The sequence below is a fragment of the Myodes glareolus genome, chromosome 20 (genome assembly GCF_982192425.1).
Source record: "Myodes glareolus chromosome 20, mMyoGla1.1, whole genome shotgun sequence".
In the NCBI taxonomy this organism is placed as follows: Eukaryota; Metazoa; Chordata; class Mammalia; order Rodentia; family Cricetidae; genus Myodes; species Myodes glareolus.
The window spans coordinates 53,382,028-53,404,454 of record NC_142045.1 but is presented as its reverse complement, the minus strand read 5'-3'; the positions used below and the strand labels follow the sequence as shown (position 1 = coordinate 53,404,454).

Below are 22,427 nucleotides of genomic sequence, written 5' to 3'. Positions count from 1 at the left end.
GTTGAATTCTACCACTCAGGTCTGTTAACCATTTTAATTTTCTGTAGTCGTTTATTCCCACTTTCTGTGTACACCTGATGTGTGTATGTTGACTTTACCCATTTTCTCTGGCCCCAAGCATCATACAATATGGTGGTCTGCTTTTTCACTTTTACACTGTAAACACATAATTTCAAAATTCTCGACGTCTCTATTTCATATGTCTAATATAATGATTGATATGCAATTAAGGTGAATTGCAGCAGCTTGGTGCCTGATCCTTTTGTAAAGTAAGATCGTTAAAGGTCTCTTATTTTATTTTTTAACAGTTCGATTCTACTCTGAAGGCAGTCATTTCTTTTCCTTCCCACTGAGATCTGTAATTTGGATCTGTGCTGTCAGGAAGCAGGAAAATTAATGACTTCTCACTAATTAGCCCACAACTTAGAACATAAAATGTATTTTTGATTTGTCTAGTCCTTCCTACCCAATGATGATTCTGTTCTGTGCTGTTTTATTTGGAAGGCACTGGATTGTTTCTATAGGTCAGTTAATCAGTAAATGAAAACACTATTTCATTTAGTAGAGATTGACTTCTTTCCAAATGTAAAGGGTTAGGTTATGCTTGTGTTGATCTGGGATCTCTAGAGAAATATATATTATATTATTATATTTAATTCAATATATAAAATATATATTAAAAGGAAATTTGTTACATCGGGTTACACAATACTGTTTGGGTTGTCCAACAGTGAATGTCTCACTCTGGAGAAGATGAGAGCCCTGGTAGTGGCTCAGCCCATGAAGCTGGGAGCTGAGCACCCCGGTCTAGTGCTGACAACCTGGAGGGTTCCTAGAGCTGTCTTGGGGTTTGGGACATGTTAGGATCTGCAGGCATTTGCACCCTAGTAACAAGGAATTCAGCAGCAGAGCAAAATTTATACCAATGAAAATTATTCATATCTATATCAGAGCCCCCTTTAAATATAAAAGAACATTTATAAACGATATTTGGGAATATGGACGTTATTTCTCTCTGGAAAATAGTACGATGGCCCTCTGATGCTGGGAATGTTACCACAGAGCTTGCTAGTATGGCTTGCCTTTGATTCCTGTGTGGTTTTAGACTTCCTTTGAATACTGTCCTCACAGCTTTGCATGCAGACTGAGAAATTATCATCTGGCTAGAAAAGAAATGTGTACCTTCGACGTGATGGGGTGGAGGTTGTTTTCAGGTTAAATCATTTGGATCTTTCATTAAGTGCTCAGAATTACTAGGGGAGTGAGTTTGTAGTTGACTGTGGGTTTTTATCCATTCCCCAAATCCTGAGGGTTCAGGTCCTGGTTTCACATGGTCTGAAGGCGGCCTGTCTGTCATTTGTCTGTGTGTCCTGAGCATTTGACATGGAGCTCATTCTGGCTTTTTGTTTTGTGGAAAATGAGCAAACATTATGCAATAGCCCACTCTTAAAAGTCACCTTTTACATGAACACACCGCCAATAAGTTGGACACTTGGCTCTTTCATGATGAAGACACACATGGAAGTCATATTATTTGAGCACTTGACAACCCTAAGTTATGTAACCCCCAAACCACCACTGTCCCATCTCCTAACACATCAGAGATAGAGATTTTTTCCCCCTAGCCAGATGATAACTTCTCAGTATGCCCCCAAAGCTATTTTCCTTAATCTTTGAAAAGGAAGAATTAAGAAACCTCACAGCTGAAGGGTGGTTGGATTTTTATCCGCTAAAGCTTCTATATGCCATGTGTCCTTTGCTGAGACTGTGGTCTCCACAGCCTTAACTGCATTCGCTGTATGTGCTGGGAGGGAGGAGTATGCTTCCCTGACAGTCTGGCCCGGCATCTGGACTGTAATGGATTCATGCAGGCTGCCTATGTGAATTGTGAGTTTTAGTTTGGAGGATTAGGAGAGGACACAGTGCTTCCAGAGGTGATCATAGTCTTGGACCATCTGATTGAACATCTGGAACAGAAACTTCCAATTACTTACATAACATATCAGTGTCGAAGGCTGTGGCATGTTAACTACCCAACGGAGACCGCAGAGAACAAAGGGGCCCAGAAAAGACTTGAGCCTCTGGTCCAATGCCTTTCTGTGCCCGCATAGACCTCTGTGGAGAACCAGACCAGTGCCTAAAGAAGTATTTGGTGAGGGAACCCTAGCAGCTTGCCGATGAGCCCCTCTGCAGCACATCTCACTCTACACTTGGAGACAGGGCTGAGAGAGCACACGAGACAGTGCTCGCACCGTGATTACATCAGTCTTCTCATGGCAGAATAGCATCTGACAGCCGTATTATGTGTTGTCCTGGTGAAGTCTATTCGGAGCACACCAGCCTACCTTGCAGAGACCCTCTACTATGCGATGAAGGTGAGTGGACCCCGTGAACCATCTGTCTAACCAATGTGCCCTTCTCTGTCTGAGTACGCCTTAGACAACAACCTGGGAATTCACATCTTCAAACGGGTTGCCTCTCCCTACTAAACCGCTAGACTGAAGTGACTCAGACCAGGGGCGTTTGATGCTGTATGTGAAGACTCAATGCCTGTGTTCTTTCTCCTCTAAAGGGTGCTGGGACGGACGGTCACACCCTCATCAGAGTCGTGGTGTCCAGGAGCGAGATTGATCTGTTTAACATCAGGAAGGAGTTTAGGAAGAGCTTCGCCGCTTCTCTGTATTCTATGATCAAGGTAGAGCTTCGTGTCACATTAGAAACTCAGAGCCAGACAGTGGGCGGCACACAGGAAACGGGGGAAAGAACCCTCCAGTTCCTGTGCTTATAGGGTTAGAGCTAGGGGTTCTGAGAGAGGACAAAGGGAGAGTTGGATGTCAGGCCTGACCATGGTCCAACAGAGCCAAGGCTTTGCCCGGCTACAACATGTCCTTCTGTGTTCATCGGTATCCACTGTCTCTGTCAACACTTCTCTCTCCTCACCTTTTCTCTGGTGTCAGGTCATATCTGCAGCAAGGGACCAAGGCAAAGCCCTAGCACCCAGGTGGGCCTGTACCTTCGCCTTTGTTAGCCTGAGAGAAACTGGGAGTCTGTTTGGAAAGCATGATGAGCTTCATATACTTGGAAAAGTTTCCTTGCCCTCTCTTTCTAGATGGAAGAACATACTTCACAGTCATCAAGAGAACAGCTCTTGAGGGGTCAAATTAGAAAGTTAAAGTAAGCAACGTTGATAGAAAATTCCCTGCGTAGCATTCCTGTTGTGGGAGTCATGAGAAGTTCCCGGTTGGGAGAAAAGTCATAGCAACACAATCCGTGCCCAGATAGCTCCTGATCTCTTATTTCCTGTGGCGTTTGTGAGTCAGTGAGCTGTGTCTGGTTCCAGGGCGACACATCTGGAGACTATAAGAAAACTCTGCTGCTGCCCTGTGGAGGAGAGGACGACTGAGGGAGGGAGCCTAGAGCGCACGGTGACCCTGCTGCCTCCATCAGCTTCCCTCAGCGACTGCAGCCATGCTTGCCTTCCTGTGCCTGACAAGCTGCCTTACTCATGCTAGTACGCTAATGACCAAATGTGTCATTAGTATTGCTAATGACAATAGTGGCACGCCCTCCTGATCTCCCTGTTGACATTAGTGCTGGCCTTCACTCCTGTGTGTGTCTAAGTCTGAGTTAGTAATACTGTCTGTAGCAAGGGCAGATAGCTTTTTATAATCTTTTTAAAGCTTCTTTTATATTAAGTTAATAACTGTATTACCTCGATCGGAACCTTAGCCGTGAAATTGTGAACTCCTGGAAATGCTGTCAATCAGGCTCAGTGCTTTATCAGACCTACAACATTATGACGGTCATATCAGGAAGATTAATGACAAATAAACATTCCCTTCCCTCAGAATCCTGTGTGCGTTGACAAAGCTTATCTAACATTGATGCTCTTTTGAAACCTGGCATTTGACGGTGGTATTAGGAAAAGCTACAATTATAGTGCATCTTGGAGTACTGAAAATGCAGCCCTGTGAACCAAATTTCCAATGCAGCAAGATGAAGAATGGTGAAGAAATAGGAGGTTGGGGAGGTGTCCTGGCCGGGCGTGGGGTGGAGTGGGACGCAGGTGCGTTTGTGCAAATGTGTGGGGGTGTGTGCGTGCGTGAATATGTGTGTGTGCCTGTGTATGTATGTATGTGTGCGCATGCATATGCGTGTGTGGGGTGTGTGTGTGTGTGTGTGTGTGCGCGCGCGCGCGCGTGTATGCATGGGTGTGTGTGTGTATGTGTGTGTGTGTGTGTGAGAGAGAGAGAGAGAGAGGGAAACAAAGAGAGAAGGAGAGAGGGAGAGAGAGAGAGAGAGAGAGTTTTCTGGTGACAAAGAGAGAAGAGGTTTATTTCCTCATCAGCTCACAATCCTGTGTGTTTCTTACTAGCAGAAAGTGGTCTCATCTTATCTAAGAATAGAAAGTCTCTGTGTCATTATCGCTTGCCGCTTGCCGCTAGTCTCCAGTGGCAAGTGCTGAGGGAGGGCAGATGGCACTGGCCTTTGGATTCCTGAGTTCGGTGCACGGGGCACGTAGCAGCTGGCCGTGCATAGCAGCTGGGTCTGTGCCCAAATGAATGCAGCCTGGCCCCCACTGGCCAGAGTCTTAAAGAGCTCTAAAAAGTCCCACGTTGGGCACCAAGTGAAGGGCGTGGTCAATCGGCAGTTAGAATTAACCAGACCAGCTCACAGATAAATAATATATTTAATAATTTCACAAACACAGAAAACTCACACAACCGAGATCCAGGGAGCACACACACGCAGCTGGGAGCAAGAGAGAGCAAGGAGCAGCCACTTCGCTTCCCCATCAGAGACCCATACACAAATTAGGGATCAGAGCCTAGGATGGGTTCTTGTAAGGATGCTTAAACACCAAGATGAATGGAACCAGCCCCCTTGTTGGCAAAGGTGAGGGCGGCTGTATGTGGCGCTCCTCTAAGAGGTGACAAACCAATTGCGGTCAGGACGAAGATGGGAACGCTCCTTCGGTTTCGGGTGATGACTCTGGTAACAACAACAGAATCATAGGTGATGGGGAGTCTGGTGAAAAACCCCCCACATTTTAACGCCAGTTAGTATTGCATAACTAATAATCATACTCATACCGCATCCCATCCTGAAAGAGGATTTGAAAACAAATATAACATAGACCTATGGTCCCAAGCCTGCTCCTCGGTGTTGGGATGCTGATAGAGGTTTTAATCTCTACCCCACAGTTATGTGGGGAGAATGTATCACTCAAGAGCCTGATTTGTTATACTGCTGGACGCAATATGACTGTTTGATCCTCTGCTTGTGTTTTTGCCCCGTTTTTCTTTGTATTGTGGAATGGCACTTTGGAGGGCGATAGTCTTAATTGTTCTTCCAGGATCTGCAAGCTGAGTAACTGCTGGGATGGTTCTGATGGAGCCTTGATCATTTGAGTGCCTGCTGTGATTCCTCTGCCAGGGCTGGTGTCTCAAGAACGGTCAGGAGATCATCCTTTATGGACAGCGGCAAGACTTTGGATAACAGCTGCAATTGTTGCTGCTATTGCTGTCGCTGCCACTGCGGCTATGCTTGCTGGGGTTGCCGTTTCCCAGACAGCTGTGACCGCAGAGACTGTGGATCAGCTGTCTGGAAGGGTTAGCGAGTCCCTGCAGGCACGGAGTGCTCTGGACTCTCATATGGGACTTGGACTTTTAAATTTAAATCAACAAACTGCGCTTTTGCAAGAACAGGTAGATTCCCTTTGGCTCCTGCAACAAGTGTCTTGTACGTTACACCTGCTAATGTTGTAAATGCTTCTGATATGTTTGAACAGTTGAATGCGTGTTTGGATGGCCCTTGGAATTCCTCCTTTTTGAATTTTACCCTGCAGACAGCTCATCATATTGTTAATATGAATAGCACACGGGTTCCTGCTGTGTCTGGATCCAGTCAGTGGAATGCCATAGTCCAGTTTGGGGGCTGGGTCCAGCAATTGTCTGCAATGCTCTCACTGCGCTGATATTGCTGATATTGGGGTTATCTGTTTTTGGATTCTCTGCCGCTTTATGTGGCAATCCCACGTACAGTACACTGTCACTCAACAAGTGTTGCTCGGGTTGTCTTCGGGTAATCAGGAAGCGCCCCAAGTCTGGCTGCAGAAGTCATGAGGGATCCCTATGATGGGCAACTGTCCTGGTATAGAAAGCTCGCCTAAGACAGGGGTTAAGACCTCCCATAGAGAGGTTAGAGTACCTATCTGGGGGAGTCCTAAGACAGGGGCTCTCATGCTTTTAAAGTAAAAAGGGGGGAATTGCTGGGTCCCTTGAGGACAGGCCTTCACACCCCCACTGGATCTGTTTTGTACTCTTGTGGTTGGTTGGTTGGAAACAGGAACAAGGACAGGAACAATCTGTCGTTTTCAGCAATGTTTCTAAGGCTGTTTGCCCCTAAGATATGTGAGTTGGGATGATGAGCTTCCTGCTTTTGCTGGCTCCGCCTCCCCTGCTGAGGGCTATATATGCCGTGTGAAAAAGTGGAATAAAGGCTTGTGTGCAGAACCTGAAGTAGTGCTGTGCGTTAATCCCGACGTCCCTCGCTCAGAACAACTACAGTTGCCGTGCTGGCGCGGCAAGTATGAAAGCTTCTTTTAGTTACATGAGCGATTTCTAAGAAAAGCATATTATCAGGAACAGGTGTTTGACATAACACATCCTTTGTCCCTGGGAACGTAAACCTCAGACAAGTGGTCTCATCTTATCTAAGAATAGAAAGTTTCTGTTTCATTATCGCTTTCATGGCCTTCCCCAAGCTCCTCTTTCTAACCCTTTCTTTATCTCATCTAGTGACCAAATATGCCTGACGGCTCTCTGCGCCTGCCAAATATACTTTCTTGTACCTTCTTATGCAGCAGACACCATGCGGGGTCGGGATCTAGCAAGCCTATCCATAAAGTTCAAAGTATATTATACCACTCTTTGTTCATCAACATTAACCCATCTATTCCCTTGCTCATCATACACCCCAGTGTATGGCAAGGGTTCTGCTGTAGTCTTATACATTCCCACACTGTGCTTCCCTATCCCAGAGCTGTTCCTGAAGAGATAATCCTTGTCTTGTAGATATAAAGAATATCGTCATTATAAAAGAGATGGTGCAAAGCCCATATCCTGCATAGCCAGCTAATGGAGAAACCCGTCTATGCCTCAACGGGTGGCCTATACCGGGCCTTCTGCCATTGACCTCCAAGAAGCCTAGTCCCATAGGATACGCAGCTCCCGTCCGGCATAGTGACGTATGTCATGTCACACAGACGACACTGGAGTTGGTGTGGCAATCCCCCAATCATTCCTGAGACCCGAGACCAGGTCCTGAGACCTCTTCACAGTGTCAAGCACCTACCTGGCTTGGTCTTAATCGCCCTCTTCTGATGTTTCCGACAAGAGTCTCATAATGAGTTCATGCACCTTTATAAGGGCATCGGAGTAGGGCGAGTTGACGATTAGGTATCTTTTGACACTTTCCAGGGCGGACATGCCTCTTGTTGTTTGAAAGTCCCCGGGAAAGAGGCTCGTCCACGTGTCCAGGAGGGTGCAGATGGCCCTGGTGGAAAGGGACAGACAGGACACTTAGTGGCCTGGACTTTCCTTTGCCACCCCGCCCAAGACTCCGTGCATGTGAGACTGCAAAGGAGGGGATATCCAACCCGTAGCCATACGAGGACAATGAGCAGGACTGAGAGGGCCATGGGAGCAGGGAGCTCCATGCGCCCCATGCTCAGGCTCTAATGGAGCACAGCTGAGCGAGCCTTCATGCCATGGACTGAGATGAGGGTAGGGTCTCAGAGGGCCACCGGAGGCCACAGGCTTTCCCCATATCCCCACTTGCAAGGGCCGTGCTCATGCAATTCTTTTCACCCCCCAGTCAATGCTTAGACCTCAGTATGGTAGTAGAAATGTGGAGCGTGAGCTCCAAGCATTGGCCACCCCTCACCCTTGGTACCCCAGGGAGCCCACCCTGCAGAGCCAAGGCCCGCCTTTCTCAGATTGTAAAGCTCACTTACGCCTTTATTTGCTCATCCTCCTGGCAGCCGGGGTGGAAGCATGCATACCTGGAGGAGATCAGGAAGGATGTTACCTGTGGAGTCCCAGTTCCCTACCTAAAAGACATCTGGGGGGCCTGCTGACTCCTGGAGCAGAATCAAAGTCCAGAGCCTAGAAGTTCTCTCTGCTCTCAGGTTACTAGTTCACCTGCATTCTGTAGGTGCTTCAAATATGTCTGTGCAGTATGTCTACCCGGACATCTCAGTGGACACAGCTTCCCTCGGATTATCCTCCACGGGTCTCCACTCAAGACCCATCTCTATCGGGTGCTCCAATATGAATTCTAGAACCCCCTTTCCAATGGGAGAAGCGCTTTGACCATGCTTCAGGAAAACTGGCCAAGGATAGAGAGCTTCCTGAAGGACACCCACACTCATTAGGGTCTCAGCTGTGGACACAGCAGTCCCTAGGGCCCAACCTGGAGGTAGTAATGTCTGACTACATGCTGCTGGCTTCTGACAAGACTCTAGCAACTAAGTAGGCCCAGAGAAAGGCAGAGGCTTCCCATAAAGGACAAGAGGATGTGAGGCCTCTGAGCCGGGAAGTGGGCACTCACCGCCTGAAGAGCACATCCAGCACCTGCTCCATGGTGGTATGAGCAGGGTAGGCGCTCAAGAAGGCCATCAGGCACTCCCGGTCCCCACGGCGAAGGGAGGCGATGAGCTGTTCTATTGCCTTCCCCAAATCCCCGAAGTTTAAGGACATTGGGACTGAGTCCCTCTGGTCCTCCAGCTGGTCCTGCGGGACGGAGTCCACTGGGTCCCCAGGGAAGGACTCAGTCAGGTCCCCGGGTACTGACTCCGGCTGGACCTCCAGGGTGCAGTCCATGGGGTGCGGGTGCCCGGGAATGACCTCCCCCTGGTCCTCCAGGTCCTCAGAGGCAGAGCCTGTCAGGTCCCCGGGGATGGACTCCTGACTGGCCTCCAGGGAGGAGCCAATCAGGTCCCCGGGGACGGTCTCCCTCAGGGCCTCCGGGTCTTCCGGGCTGGAGCCCATGGGGTCCTCAAGCAAGGACCCGGGCTGGTCCTCTGAGGCGGCGGCCATTGGGTCCCGGTCCTGGTCCTCGGGAGTGGAGCCCATCGGGTCCCGGTCCTGGTCCTCGGGAGTGGAGCCCATCGGGTCCCGGTGCTGGTCCTCGGGAGTGGAGCCCATCGGATCCCGGTCCTGGTCCTCGGGAGTGGAGCCCATCGGGTCCCGGTGCTGGTCCTCGGGAGTGGAGCCCATCGGATCCCGGTCCTGGTCCCCGGGAGTGGAGCCCATCGGGTCCCGGTGCTGGTCCTCGGGAGTGGAGCCCATCGGGTCCCGGTCCTGGTCCTCGGGAGTGGAGCCCATCGGGTCCCGGTGCTGGTCCTCGGGAGTGGAGCCCATCGGATCCCGGTCCTGGTCCTCGGGAGTGGAGCCCATCGGATCCCGGTCCTGGTCCTCGGGAGTGGAGCCCATCGGGTCCCGGTGCTGTTCCTCGGGAGTGGAGCCCATCGGGTCCCGGTCCTGGTCCTCGGGAGTGGAGCCCATCGGATCCCGGTCCTGGTCCTCGGGAGTGGAGCCCATCGGGTCCCGGTGCTGGTCCTCGGGAGTGGAGCCCATCGGATCCCGGTCCTGGTCCTCGGGAGTGGAGCCCATCGGGTCCCGGTCCTGGTCCTCGGGAGTGGAGCCCATTGGGTCCCCGGGGATGGACTCCTGACTGGCCTCCAGGGAGGAGCCAATCAGGTCCCCGGGGACGGTCTCCCTCAGGGCCTCCGGGTCTTCGGGGCTGGAGCCCATGGGGTCCTCAAGCAAGGACCCGGGCTGGTCCTCTGAGGCGGCGGCCATTGGGTCCCGGTCCTGGTCCTCGGGAGTGGAGCCCATCGGGTCCCGGTGCTGGTCCTCGGGAGTGGAGACCATCGGATCCCGGTCCTGGTCCTCGGGAGTAGAGCCCATCTGGTCCCGGTCCTGGTCCTCGGGAGTGGAGGCCATCGGGTCCCGGTCCTGGTCCTCGGGAGTGGAGCCCATCGGATCCCGGTCCTGGTCCTCGGGAGTGGAGCCCATCGGGTCCCGGTCCTGGTCCTGGGGAGTGGAGCCCATCGGGTGTCCGGGGAATAACTCCCTCTGGGCCTCCGGGGAGGTACCCATCACGTCCCTGGGAACAGACTCCTGCTGGTCGTCTGTGGAGGAGCCCATCGGGTCCCCAGGGACTGGCCCTGGCTGGTCCTTCGGGGAGTCGCCCATAGGGACCCCGGGGAGCGACTCCAGCTGAGCCTCCAGGGAGGAGCCCATCAGGTCCCAGGCAATGGACTCCTTCTGGTCCCTGGGGGCGGACTCAGTAAGGCCCCTGGGGGCTGACTCCTCCTGCTCCTCTGCAACCTGAGGAGAGATCAGGGTGGGTGGTTCAAACTGGCACAGGACTACAATGTCATGATTAGTTATTATCATTCCACGTTTTCCTGACCCTTTCACTCTGCCAAACACCAAGTTTGAGAAAACTGAGATTTCAGAGTGGTTACCTGGCTCTGGCTGCCCTGCCTCACCTGTCTTCTCCTTTCATGGCTGCCGAATGGCCAGAGGCGCTGGAGCCATGATCTCCAGGAACCTCTAGGGCCTCTAGCTCTCCTCCTCCTCCCATTGGTGTCATCGTCGGAGTTCCCACGACTCCCACAATAGCAACACCACAGGAAGCACGAAGGCATGACTACTAGTCAAGCTTGTCTAAAGACAAGTGAGCCTTCTCGGCTGTCTCTAATCAGCTGGCTGCCTGGTTGCAGGTTTCTGCATTGTTATGTCACTGTTAAGGAAGTGAGGTCACTCCTGGGGTCCTCATGCCCGAGTCCTCTCCTCACACAGGCCTTCCCCAAAAGCCTCTTAGGCCCCCTCCCTCCTCCCACGTGCACTACTTGACACAGAAAGATACAAAGGTGCTTCCCATTCCACTGCTCCTAGGGATGCCTGGGTACAGGCAGCACCTTGGCTTTACAATCTGACCTCCTATTGTTGACCTGCATCTGAAATTCTAAACCCAATCCTAATTGCCCTAGCACACCTTAAACCCTCGCCATGTTGCCTTGCTTCTAGGCTACTTTGTGTGTGTTCTCTGTGAAATATGAGCACACATCACCTGCGTGTTGGGTTTTTAATGAGGATCTCGAGTGGGACTTTAGTTTTTTAGCAAGATTATTTTTTTAAAAAAAATCATTTTCTTTTGCTTTGTATTGTATTGTTTTGTTTTGAGACAGGATTTCTTTGGATAGCCATGGCTGTCCTGGAACTCACTTTGTAGACCAGGCTGGCCTGGAAATCTCAGAGATCCACCTGTTTCTGTTTCCTGAGTACTGGGAATGAAAGCATGCACCACAACCAGGGTCATGAGTGAGGTACTTGTATAGTTAATTATAAGCGTGTGCTTTTTTGAAAAAAAAAATTCTTTTTTGATTTATGTTACAGACTCCTTCAGGTCTCTGCACCTAGGCATCGCCGATGTCTCCTCTTTTATTCTGAAAGTTTGCCAGCAAGGGAAGCGGCACAGGGAAAGATAGTGGGGAAAGATCCAGCCAGGAGGCCTGGAGCCTCCAGCAGCTCCTCTCCACTTCCCATCTTCCCCAGTGACCGCTGAGCTTCACTGCTGCCCCCGTGTGGAGGAAAGGGACACAGCCGGCGAGAATGCCAGTGGAAAGTGCAGTGGGATGTTTTTAAGTACAAGTCTGAGGTGTGGGTAGGCGAGATTTCTCAGCGGTTAAGTGCACTGGCTGCCCTTCCATAGGTCGTGAGTTCAGTTCCCACCAACCCCATGGTTCCTCACACCCGTCCGGAATGAGATCTGATGCCCTCTTCTGGTCTGGCATGCAGACATACACGCAGGCTGAATACATATTCATAATAGGTAAATAAATCTTTAAAAAAGTGTAAAACTAAATAAACCTTAAACTTAAAAAAATGCTAAAAAAAGAAGTCAGGGCACTGTTAATATCTCAAATATAGACACGAATTTATACAAACCAGCAGTATCATATGAATTTGTAGTCTATTTGTGTTCAATATTGGACAATTTACATGAACATTTATTTCTGTACTTAAATTACAAGGGCTCAAAGTAATCATTGGTGCTTAGCAGGCAGAGCACGGGGCAGCTCTCCTTTACTGACGAGGCAGCGGCACATCCCTAGAGGAGGGGGCAGTGGGGCTTCAGCTGGTGCAGCCCTGTGGCTCCTTGCAAGGCTCAAGAGTATTCCCAGGCCGCCCCACATTGTTGGACGATGGTGCCCCATCAACATCCTCACACAGGGATGCTGACAGATCCCATCCCCGCCTGGAATTGAAGGCAACCCCCTGTGGCAAACTTACCATCCCTCTCCCTGAAAGCCGTTCCTGTGACCATGCTGTCTAATTCATGCTGCGGGGTGCTCCTCACTTTGCCCCCAGCGTCAGGCACCGGGCCTCACTTGCCCATGGTTCAGACCCTGCTCTGCTTGCGTGCAGCAGAGCTGAGCACCAGGACCTTGCTGTGCACTGCAGGGAGGGCAGAAGAACCTCGTTGACTTCAGAACCGAACTGACCATATCTCAGAGGAAGCAGTTCTCTTCCTCATTTTACAGGTGAGAACAGGGAGGCTCGGGGATGTTAGTGGACTGGTTGTCAATTCCGCATAACAAACCACTCAACAGTGGAGTGACTAAGGAAATTATTGTTACTGTTACTGTCAGATTACTGTTCACACTTCCATGAGGCATCACTTTCAGCCTGGCTCCACTGAGGGTTCCTTAGGCCATGCTCACGGGAGTCACTCATGAGACTATGTTTACCTGGTGAACTCCCAGGCACTCATTGTGTTTGGTCTCAGAAAGAGGCAGGCCATCCCATCTAGAGTTTTCTGGATCAGGGTAGCCCAGGAATCTTCACACAGTCACTGTGTGAAGTTCCCAGAAAGAGAACAGAGGCGTCAAAGCGTCTGCAGATCCAGTACAGGACACTGCACACCACTCCTGTGACCATGGGAGTCCCTCACTGCTCCAGCTGTTAAGAGGGGCAAAGGGGCTTGAAACTGTGATGGATTTGTAGCCTTTGTCCTGTCTTAAAAATCTTGTCCAGCAAGCAAACTCTCTAAGCTCACCGAGGAAGTGTTGGCACGCAGAATTGGGCCTGAAGAGTCTGCTTCAGTCTGTGGGTTTGACCGCAGTGGTTACTGTGGGAAAGGAAGGCCTCTTTTTCTTCAGTTCCTCATGCTTTCTGGACGCTTCTGCTCCCGCACCCAGCCCCACGGTGTGACTGCATCAGTTTTACCCGTATGCTCAGGTGCTAGTTCAGAACTTAAAGGAACGTTTCTGTGGTGAAAATCTGATGTGATCTTTTCCTTAGAAACATTCATGAACCTTTATTTATTCCTGTCTTCTGACTCCTTGGCCCTGACTGGGGAGCCAAGCATTTACACTCACGTTCACCAAACTCTACACCGACTCAGACACGTGAGCAGCTCGCATCCCACTCAAGGACACTATGTGAGTTTAAAACCCCTTCCTTCCTGTGGTATCTAGAAGCAATCAAGAATGTGCTTTTGGGAGGAGGAATTTCTTTTTTTTTTTTTTTATTGTTTAAATACCTTATTCTTTTTTTTTTTTTTAGTAAATTTTATTAAATTATAAAAGTTTCCATTTCCGCCCCCCTCCCAACACCCTCCCACTCCCCCCCTCCTTCCCCTCCATCCCCCAGGGCAGTCAGGGTTTCCTGCCCTGTGGGAAGCTCCAGCTCCCTCCCCCTCCCTCCAGGTCCAGGAAGGCGCGAGCGTCCAAACAGACTGGATCCCCAAAATCCAGCATATGCAGAGGAAACAGGTCCCAGTGTCATAGTCAATGGCTTTTCAGAAAGACCCCGGGCCAGCCACAGTGAGAGAATCTGGCCAAATTCCGAGAATCTGGCTAGATCACGTCCTCGTTCAGTCCCAGTCCGACTGGCCCTGGTAAACTCTCATCAGATCCGTTCCCTTGTATCAGTGGGTGATAGCATCCCTCGCAGTACTGATTTCGTCTTTCATGTTCCTCCTCCTTCCGCTCCCCCTCCGGACCTCAGGGGGCTCAATCCGGTGCTCCAATGTGGGCCTCCGACTGCATAGCCGTCCTTCGCCAGACGAAGGATCTATGGTGATAAGCAAAATATACATCAGTATGGTCATGGGCCACGGCCGATTCAGGCACCCTCTCCTCTGTCCAGAGAGCAATCTGGGGGATTTCTCCTTGGACCTGGGATCCCATATATAATCAAGTCTCCTGTAAACCCTAAAATGGCTCCCTTAGTTGAAATATATTGTTCCCTGATCCCATATTCATCCTACCTCCCTCCCCCCCCCATCCCCGGCCACCAAGCTTTCCCCGTACCTCCCCTACTCCCTTCTCTCTAGCCCTCTCCCCCTCCATCGACCCTCCCACCCCCCCATGCACCCGAGGTTACCTGGGACTCTTGTCTATTTCCTACCTCCTGGTGGATAGCTAAATAATCTTCATCAGGTTCATCTTCTTATTTAGCTTCTCTAGGATCACGAATAATAGGCTCAAAGACCTTTAATTATGGTTAGAATCCACTTATGAGTGAATACATACCGTGTTCCTCTTTTTGGGTCTGGCTTACCTGGGAGGAGGAATTTCATTTCATTCAAAGCTAATCTAAGTGTCTCAGAGAGCTAGATTCAAGAAGCCATTTTCTTAGGAGGTTCTGAGCAACATTGTGGAAGAGTAGCTTGGGGCTGTCTTTGGAAACAGAGGGACCAAGCCTCCAAGCTAGCGCCGACCAGCTTCTTACAACAAATTATGATAAAATAAAACAAATCGAGCAAGACATAGATTTTTTGGACAGTTTAAATTGCCTGCTGGTTAATGCAGAGAACACATTATTCAAAATTCAAGTCATATTCAAAGTATATTTTCGTTATTGAAGAAATAAGTTCTCTGAATTTTGTAACATTTGAATTTTGTGACATTGTGTGTATGTGTGTATTTATAATCTGGCATTCTTTTTTTTTTAACTGTTTATTTATTTATTATGTATACAATATTCTGTCTGCATGTATGCCTACAGGCCAGAAGAGGGCACCAGACCTCATTACAAATGGCTGTGAGCCACCATGTGGTTGCTGGGAATTGAACTCAGGACCTTTGGAAGAGCAGTAAATGCTCCTAACTGCTGAGCCATTTCTCCAGCCCCGACACTGTATATTTTTTAAATCTAATACTCATTTTTCTTTTAAGCACATAGAAAGTTTAGAGTAACAGATACAAAAGTCCATAAAACTTTTTGAAAGAATCAATGCATGTCATCTTGTTACCATAATAGTATTTGACACTTTTTAGATAGCTTATTTGGTTTTATGGTGTACATAAGAATAGGATTGCAGCCAGGCTGTGGTGGCGCATGTCTTTAATCCCAGCACTGGGATAGCAGAGACAGGTGGGGATCTCTGTGAGTTCAAGGCCAGCCTGGTCTAGGAAGCGAGTCCAGGACAGGACCCAAAGATACAGAGAAACACTGTATCAAAAAAAAGAACGAGACTGCATCTTATTGTTATCCCATCTTTTTTACTTTTCTATGGCTGTGAGGAGACACTACGCCCAAGACAACTTCCAGAAGAAAGCTCTAAACGGGACTTACAGTTTCAGAGGATGAGTCCATGATCGTCATGGCAGGGAGCACGGCAGCAGGAAACAGGCATGATGCGGGAGCAACAGTTGAGAGCTCACATCTTGAAACACATGAGGCAGAAAGAGAGCTAACAGTCACGCCTCTTCCAACAATGCCACACCTCCCAATCCTTCCCACATAGTTCTATGAACTGGAGGGAGGGTCAACTATTCAAATATTTGTGCCTATGAGAGTCATTCTCATTCAGATACATATTCCATACCTGTTCCTGTTGGCTTCTGGCCAACACATCAGAATGAAAAATGCATTTTGTCCAACTCCAACAGTCCCCCTAGTCTTTCAGTCTGAACAATCTCACAGGACTCTCATAACTGTAATCACCCTGTAAAATAATAATAAATAAAATCAACTACATACTTCTGATATACAATTGCACAGTTATACATTACCATTCCAGAACACATGGTAAAATAATAGAGGACAGTGAGGAAATATTGGACCAAAACCCCCAAACTCCAAATCCCATAGCTCTGTGTCTACTGTCAAAGGGCTGACTTAGACGGCTCCACCCCTTTAGCTTTGCTGGCTGCAGCACAACTCTCTCTCTTGGGCTGTGCATTAGTCAGGGTTCTCTAGAGAACAGAACTGATAGAACGTGTGTGTGTGTGTGTGTGTGTGTGTGTGTGTGTGTGTGTGTTTCTGTGTGCGTAGCAAGTGAATTTATTTCATCATAGATTTATGATATACCCAATTTTTCTAGGTCTCTGATATAACGTGCTCTCTCACTGGCTAATCCCATCCTAGTGTTTATTGCAAAAATCTTCAACTATTCTAAATATTGCACTCATTTGGGCATCTTTCCCAGAGCTGATCTAATTATATAAGAGGAGCTTTAGTTTTCTGTTCATTTAAACTCAAATTTTTACCTTTTTAATGAATTGACCTGGTATTTTGACTAATGCTGCCCTAAATTTACATATTGCTTGGAAAAAACTGGCAACTTTGCAACGTCACTGGGAAATGTTAAATGGGTGTGCTGATGGGTTTTTGGGTTTGTTCTCAAGACAGAGTTTCTCTGTGTAGCTCTGGCTGTCCTGGAATGCACTCTGTAGACCAGGCTGGCCTCAAACCCACAGAGATTCCTGCTGGCTCTGACTCGCTATGATAATGATTCTTTTTTTTTTTAAAGATTTATTTATTACATATACAGTGTTCTGCTTGCATGTATACTTGCAGGCCAGAAGAGGGAACCAGATCTCATTACAGATGGTTGCTGGGAATTGAACTCAGGACCTCTGGAAGAGCAGTCAGTGCTCTTAACCTCTGAGCCATCTCTCCAGCCCAATGATAATGATTCTTTAAAAACTTTGCAGTTGCTACAGCCTGCAACTATGCTGAGTTCTGCTGCAAAAGAGTCTTTATCAATAGGATTAAGTTAAGGACTAGCAGCGAGGAAGTTGCCCTGGATCTTCTAGAGAGTAACTAACAAATACCACCATGAGAGGGTGACCAGAAGCAGACAAGGAGATGTGAAAGTTGTGTCAGAAGATGGGGTATGGGCCACAAACCAAGAAGAATGTAGACAACTTCTAGAAAATGAAACAGGTGTGGGAATGACTTCTCTCCTAGAGCCTCGAGAAGGAAGGCAGCTCTACTGACCCTGTTTAAACTTCTGACTTCCATAACGTAGCTGCCGATAGGGCTAAGGAGGGGATGGATCCCTATGCAGGAGTATAGAATCATCGTCTGCACACTTCATGCCTGTCTCATGTTATTCTTTACTAACAGAGGAATAAATGTTTCGAAATTGGGTAGGCAAGCTTGTCCAGAAGGGATTAAGTTACTTTTTAAAATGTAATTTCCCCTGTCAAAGATTTTGAAAAAGAGTTCCCAGTGCGGAGTCTGAACTTCATAGTTTCATGAAGTGTGTTGTGGTACCAACATGAAATGTGCCCACAGGCTCATGCGCTCCATCACTCAGTCCCTTATTACAGTAACTGTAACCTCAGTCCTCGCTACTTCACTGTTAAAATGAAGTCTTACTCACAAAGACTGGTCCTGTGTTTCCTCTTAGGTGTGGCTAGACCTGTCTCTATTTAACCAGGCTGCTCTACAATGTTAATCTCTAAAAAATATTTGTTTTAGTTGTTGCTAACAGTTTTAGTTTATTACTTATATTCTAATTTTCTGTAAAGTATCTTCTTAAACAGTTCTTACTCTGTATTAAATTTAGAAATATTTACCTTTGGGGTGCTACACTTTGCCCTCTAAACTCTAGATTACACTGAAAAGCTAATTATATATGCCTACTTACCAAGAATTAATCCTATGACAAATGTTTTCATGTGAACTGGGTCATAGATCCACACATAAACCTAGAAGAATCAAGAAACCTCAGTGCTTAAAAGTTCTGCGGTCACACTGCAGTCAAGTGTACTCCACACTGCAGCTCCTCGAAGGCACCCCAACACCTAACACCCGAAGAACGTTTTCCTTTCAAGATCAGAACTACACTCAATCATTAAAAGGCTCTCAGTTTGAGCTCTCAGTTTCTGTAAAGTACAGCATTCTTCCATTTCCGAGTTCTATTTTGAAAAAACTTTTTATCGCTTTTATTCTGATCTGTTTATATTTCTAACACTTGGGATTTCAACTCAACCCTTATTACACTGTTTCCATATTCCCTGGGAATTAGATTCACAAACATTAGTTTGGCTACTCATCACTAAATAAAACCCTATATTTTAAAAAGAGACATTTTCCAATTTTAAAAGTTCAGAGACATGGTGTTTCTTGAGTGTGGGGGTATGTGTGCACACAAACTAACCTTTTCAAGATGACAAGGGTTCAGCTTTTGTTCAGCCTGCTTCCTCCTGGACAGACCTACAATTCCTTCCTGGTACAATGGGCAATCTGCCAGTTGGTTCTGAAGACTTATGGCAGGTGTCTACCGTCTCCTACCTAACTGGTAACCGACAATGCTTACTACATTATACAGAATACAGAAAGATGTGTAGGTGCCTATGTCTTTAGGGAACTCTAAAATTCTTTACAGAGAATTGCACTATATTTTACTATACCAATCCCAGTGTCTGTGAAGCATCTGGCACACACGGATGTACTCAACGCTTAACTCAAGATATCTAAGCTCTTCCCAATGCAGAATTTAAACAGAGAGCCCTAGGAAACACTGCTTTTTACATATTTGATAATTGGTATCAGTGAATTAAGAAAGAATATGTCTTGAAATTCACATCAGTTTGGCGGCTAAGACATAGTTATTATTTTTGTAGTAGTTAAGTGACTACCATAACAGCCTCCATGCAAGGCCATCATCGCATAAATCTCACTACAAAAGATAGAATGGAACTATGCCCTTGAACAAAGCATTAGCAATGTTGAAAATTTCAGGGCTCCAAGAGCTGCGTCTGATGAAACACTGCTGAAGAGCCAGAAACCAGTAGGTGATTCCCATGAACCATTCTCCTGCTTCTCTTTATGATAACAGAAATTCTGTGTTCTGACTGGGCAAATTAAACCCTCAGTATAAAAAGTGCATTTTGAAGACCTTATTTCAGGTGATCAGTAAATCCAAGTGTGCATTCATAAGAAGGTTTCCTGGAAAGGAATAAACATGCCTCTCCTTCCTTTTCTCTGTGGATGTAGTTTTAGGGTTGATGGTCTTTATGGATCACGAGGCACCCTGGCCAGAAGATTCTAACACAGGGAAAAAGAAAGGAGGATCTCAGGCCCGCCATGGAGCTCCATGCCTGTGCTGCTCACCCCTAGACTACACTAATGAGAAAGAGTCCAGCATGTGTTCTATACTAAGCGATCGTAATTTCGGGTTTCACATCACTCATATCCAGTCAAATCTGACTCTAACATCTTATAAAACTAGCTTAGAAAAGTGAATTTTTTGAAAGTGACTTTCATGTACTTAAATTAAGTATTAGATTTTTCTAAATTATTTCTTTTCGTAGTGATGGTATCAAATATATTTCTAAGATTTTTCTAGGAAAAACTGGAATTCTATCATACTCAAATCCAATATTCTAATCTCACCTCATCTCCATCCAGAAAAACTTGATCATCATGTGGCTCAAGTTTGACTTTTTTCTTAGTTTCCTTCTTTTTTTGGAGTTCCTGAAGTTTCCTCCTATGAACAGACAGGTGAATAGAATAAATGCTTCAGATAGCAAACAATGCAACATTAATGAAGGGAGAAATCTGATGATTGCAACACTAATAAAAATCCTTGAGATCAGTATTTACAGATAGCCCAACAGTTACTTCATGTGGCTGTAAAAGCTTTATGATCATAGGACAATTAAAGATCACATGTACAAATGATTTTTACTTTTTTAATTTGTGTGTGGATGTTTTCCCTGCATTTTGTCTAAAACACGTGCATGCAGAGCTTTTAAGAGAGCCAGAAACAGATTCATCGCAATGCCCAGCAAAATCCCAGCAAAATTCTTCAAAGACCTCGAAAGAACGGTACTCAACCTCATTTGGAAAAGCAAAAATCCCAGGAGAGCCAAAACAATCCTGCAGAATAAAAGAACTTCTGGAGGCATCACAATCCCTGACTTTATACTCTGCTACAGAGTTACAGTATTGAACACAGCCTGGTATTGGCATAAGAACAGAAAGGAGGACCAATGGAACTGAACAGAGGACCCGGATATCAATCCACACATCTTTGAACATCTGATATTTGATAAAGAAGTAAAAAATATCAAATGGGAAAAAAGCATATTTAACATGTAGTGCTGCTATAACGGGATATCAACATGTGGAAGAATGAAAATAGACCCCTATCTATCACCATGCACAAAACTCAAGTCCAAATGGATTAAAGACCTCAACATAAAGCCAGACACACTGAACCTTATAGAAGAGAAAGTGGGAAGTACAATTGGATGCACAGGCACAGGGAACGACTTCCATTTAGAATCCCAGCAGCAGAGACACTGAGAGAAACAATAAACGGGACCTCCTGAAACTGAAAAGCTTCTGTAAAGCAAAGGACACGGCCAACAAGACAAAACAACAGCTTACAGAATGAAAAAAGATCTTCACTAAGCCCACATCAGACAGAGGTCTTATATACAAAGAACTCAAGAAATTAGACACCAAAAGATCACATAATCCAATAAATAAACGGAGTACAGACCTAAACCAGAGATCTCCCAACAGAGGAATCTTAAACGGCTGAAAGACACTTAAGGAAATGTTCAACATCCTTAGTCATCAGAGAAATGCAAATCAAAACAACTCTGAGATTACATCTTACACCTCTAAGAATGGCCAAGATCAAAAACACTGATGACAACTTATGCTGGAGAGGTTGTGGGGAAAGGGAACACTTCTGCATTGCTGGTGGGAACACAAGCTGGTACAACCCCTTTGGATGTCAGTGTGGCGATTTCTCAGAAAATTGGGAAACAACCTTCCTCAAGACCCAGCAATACCACTTTTGGGTGTATAACCAAAAGATGCTCAATCGTGCCACAAGGACATGTGCTCAACTACGTTCATAGCAGTTTAATTTGTCATAGCCAGAACCTGGAAACAACCTAAATATCCCTCGATCAAAGAATGGATAAGGAAAATGTGGTACATTTACACAATGGAGTACTATACGGCAGAAAAAAATAACATCTTGAATTTTGCAGGAAAATGGATGGATCTACAAAACATTGTTTTGAGTGAGGAAACTCAGACACAGAAAGACAATTATCACATGTACTCACTCATAGGTGGTTTGTAAACATAAAGAAAAGAAAGCCAGCCTACAAACCACAATCCCAGAGAACTTAGACAACAATGCGGACACTAAGAGAGACTTAAATAGATCTACATGCAAAGTAGAAAGTATAAAAAGACAAGATCTCCTGAGTAAATTGGGAGGGTAGGGACCTTGGGGAGGATTGAAGGAGGAGGGGAGAGCCAGGGAGGGGATCAGAGAAAAATAAAGAGCTCAATAAATATCAATAAAATAAAATAAAAAATTAAAAAGAGAGAGAGAGACATCCCCGGAACTGGAGTTAACAGAGGTTATGAGCCTCCACGTGGGTGTTGGAAACTGACTGTGGGTCCCCTGAACAACAGTGCGCCATCCCTCCAGCCCCCACAGTGACTTTTAAAGTTTTAATTTAACTTCAGGAAGCTTACCTTTTTGGACTCTTCCTTTTCACCATCTTTCTTTTTCTCTTTTTCCTTTGTTGCCCTTTCTTCTTTTGAATTTTCTTTCTTGTTCTTTTTATCTTCTTCTTTCCCACTTTCAGAAATTTTCCTTCTTCTTTTTCTTTTTTTATGTCTTTATCACACTTCATTTCCATTACTTTCAGAGCCCGATGAAAAAACTGTTTCTTTAAAAGTCTGTGGGAAAAGTGACAGTTCTAGAATTACAACTCCCATGAATTACAAAGACACAAACTTTTTAAAAAAGCAACTATATCAAGACCCAAATAAAATGAGCAAGGAAGATATGAACTGGCAACTCATAAATGAAATTATCATCAGTAAGACTATGGAAAAAAATACAATCAAGTAGGACAAGCATACAAAAGAGTATGAGGAATTCCACAAAAGAAAAAATGCCAATCATTCTCTGAAAAGCAGTCAAAACTGTCATTTGAACTAACACAAGTGACGTTACTGCTTTGAGACTTACCCGCAGAGTCTCTATGAAGTCTCAGTGACAGTAATTACGACTCATTCTCAATGTTATGCCTCTAACACAAGAGTCAAAGGGAACATAGTTTATTG

The 22,427-nt window shown here is 46.5% G+C and overlaps 2 protein-coding genes across 7 annotated transcripts; one reads left to right on the top strand and one right to left on the bottom strand.

Annotated features, from left to right (window-relative positions):
• Positions 1-2,096: 2,096 nt before the first annotated feature.
• LOC148118854 (annexin B10-like) lies at positions 2,097-3,850 on the top strand. Of its 2 annotated transcripts, none has more exons than XM_087899600.1 (4): positions 2,097-2,375; positions 2,573-2,695; positions 2,958-3,001; positions 3,341-3,850. In XM_087899600.1, the coding sequence occupies exons 1-4, from the start codon at positions 2,370-2,372 to the stop codon at positions 3,510-3,512; spliced, it is 345 nt and encodes a 114-aa protein (XP_087755726.1). In that variant the 5' UTR covers positions 2,097-2,369; the 3' UTR covers positions 3,513-3,850. The 2 variants fall into 2 exon arrangements, with proteins under 2 accessions (XP_087755726.1, XP_087755727.1); XM_087899601.1 differs by having other exon boundaries at positions 2,958-3,174.
• Positions 3,851-4,671: 821 nt separating this feature from the next.
• LOC125402305 (uncharacterized) lies at positions 4,672-21,875 on the bottom strand. 5 transcript variants are annotated; one of them, XM_087899585.1, is made up of 9 exons: positions 21,831-21,875; positions 19,716-19,809; positions 15,913-16,032; positions 15,660-15,750; positions 12,369-12,533; positions 8,614-10,397; positions 8,018-8,065; positions 7,357-7,557; positions 4,672-4,992 (listed from the first exon to the last, which is right to left on the bottom strand). In XM_087899585.1, the coding sequence occupies exons 5-8, from the start codon at positions 12,369-12,371 to the stop codon at positions 7,368-7,370; spliced, it is 2,025 nt and encodes a 674-aa protein (XP_087755711.1). In that variant the 5' UTR covers positions 12,372-12,533; positions 15,660-15,750; positions 15,913-16,032; positions 19,716-19,809; positions 21,831-21,875; the 3' UTR covers positions 4,672-4,992; positions 7,357-7,367. The 5 variants fall into 5 exon arrangements, with proteins under 5 accessions (XP_087755711.1, XP_087755709.1, XP_087755710.1 ...); XM_087899583.1 differs by lacking the exon at positions 12,369-12,533; XM_087899584.1 differs by lacking the exons at positions 12,369-12,533; positions 19,716-19,809; positions 21,831-21,875 and adding an exon at positions 17,965-18,025.
• Between the last annotated feature and the right edge of the window lie 552 nt (positions 21,876-22,427).

What these genes read in the sequence shown, in the direction of transcription:
- LOC148118854 (XM_087899600.1), top strand. An exon ending in CTCTGTATTCTATGATCAAG is followed by an intron (nt 2,696 to 2,957) that starts GTAGAGCTTCGT and finishes CTCTGGTGTCAG; the next exon opens with GTCATATCTGCAGCAAGGGA. An exon ending in GGCAAAGCCCTAGCACCCAG is followed by an intron (nt 3,002 to 3,340) that starts GTGGGCCTGTAC and finishes GTCTGGTTCCAG; the next exon opens with GGCGACACATCTGGAGACTA.
- LOC125402305 (XM_087899582.1), bottom strand. Translation starts at nt 10,720, where the DNA reads ATGCCTTCGTGCTTCCTGTGGTGTTGCTATTGTGGGAGTCGTGGGAAC. An exon ending in GCCATGAAAGGAGAAGACAG is followed by an intron (nt 10,398 to 10,561) that starts GTGAGGCAGGGC and finishes ATCTCTCCTCAG; the next exon opens with GTTGCAGAGGAGCAGGAGGA. An exon ending in GAGGATGAGCAAATAAAGGC is followed by an intron (nt 7,558 to 8,017) that starts GTAAGTGAGCTT and finishes CCTTTCCACCAG; the next exon opens with GGCCATCTGCACCCTCCTGG.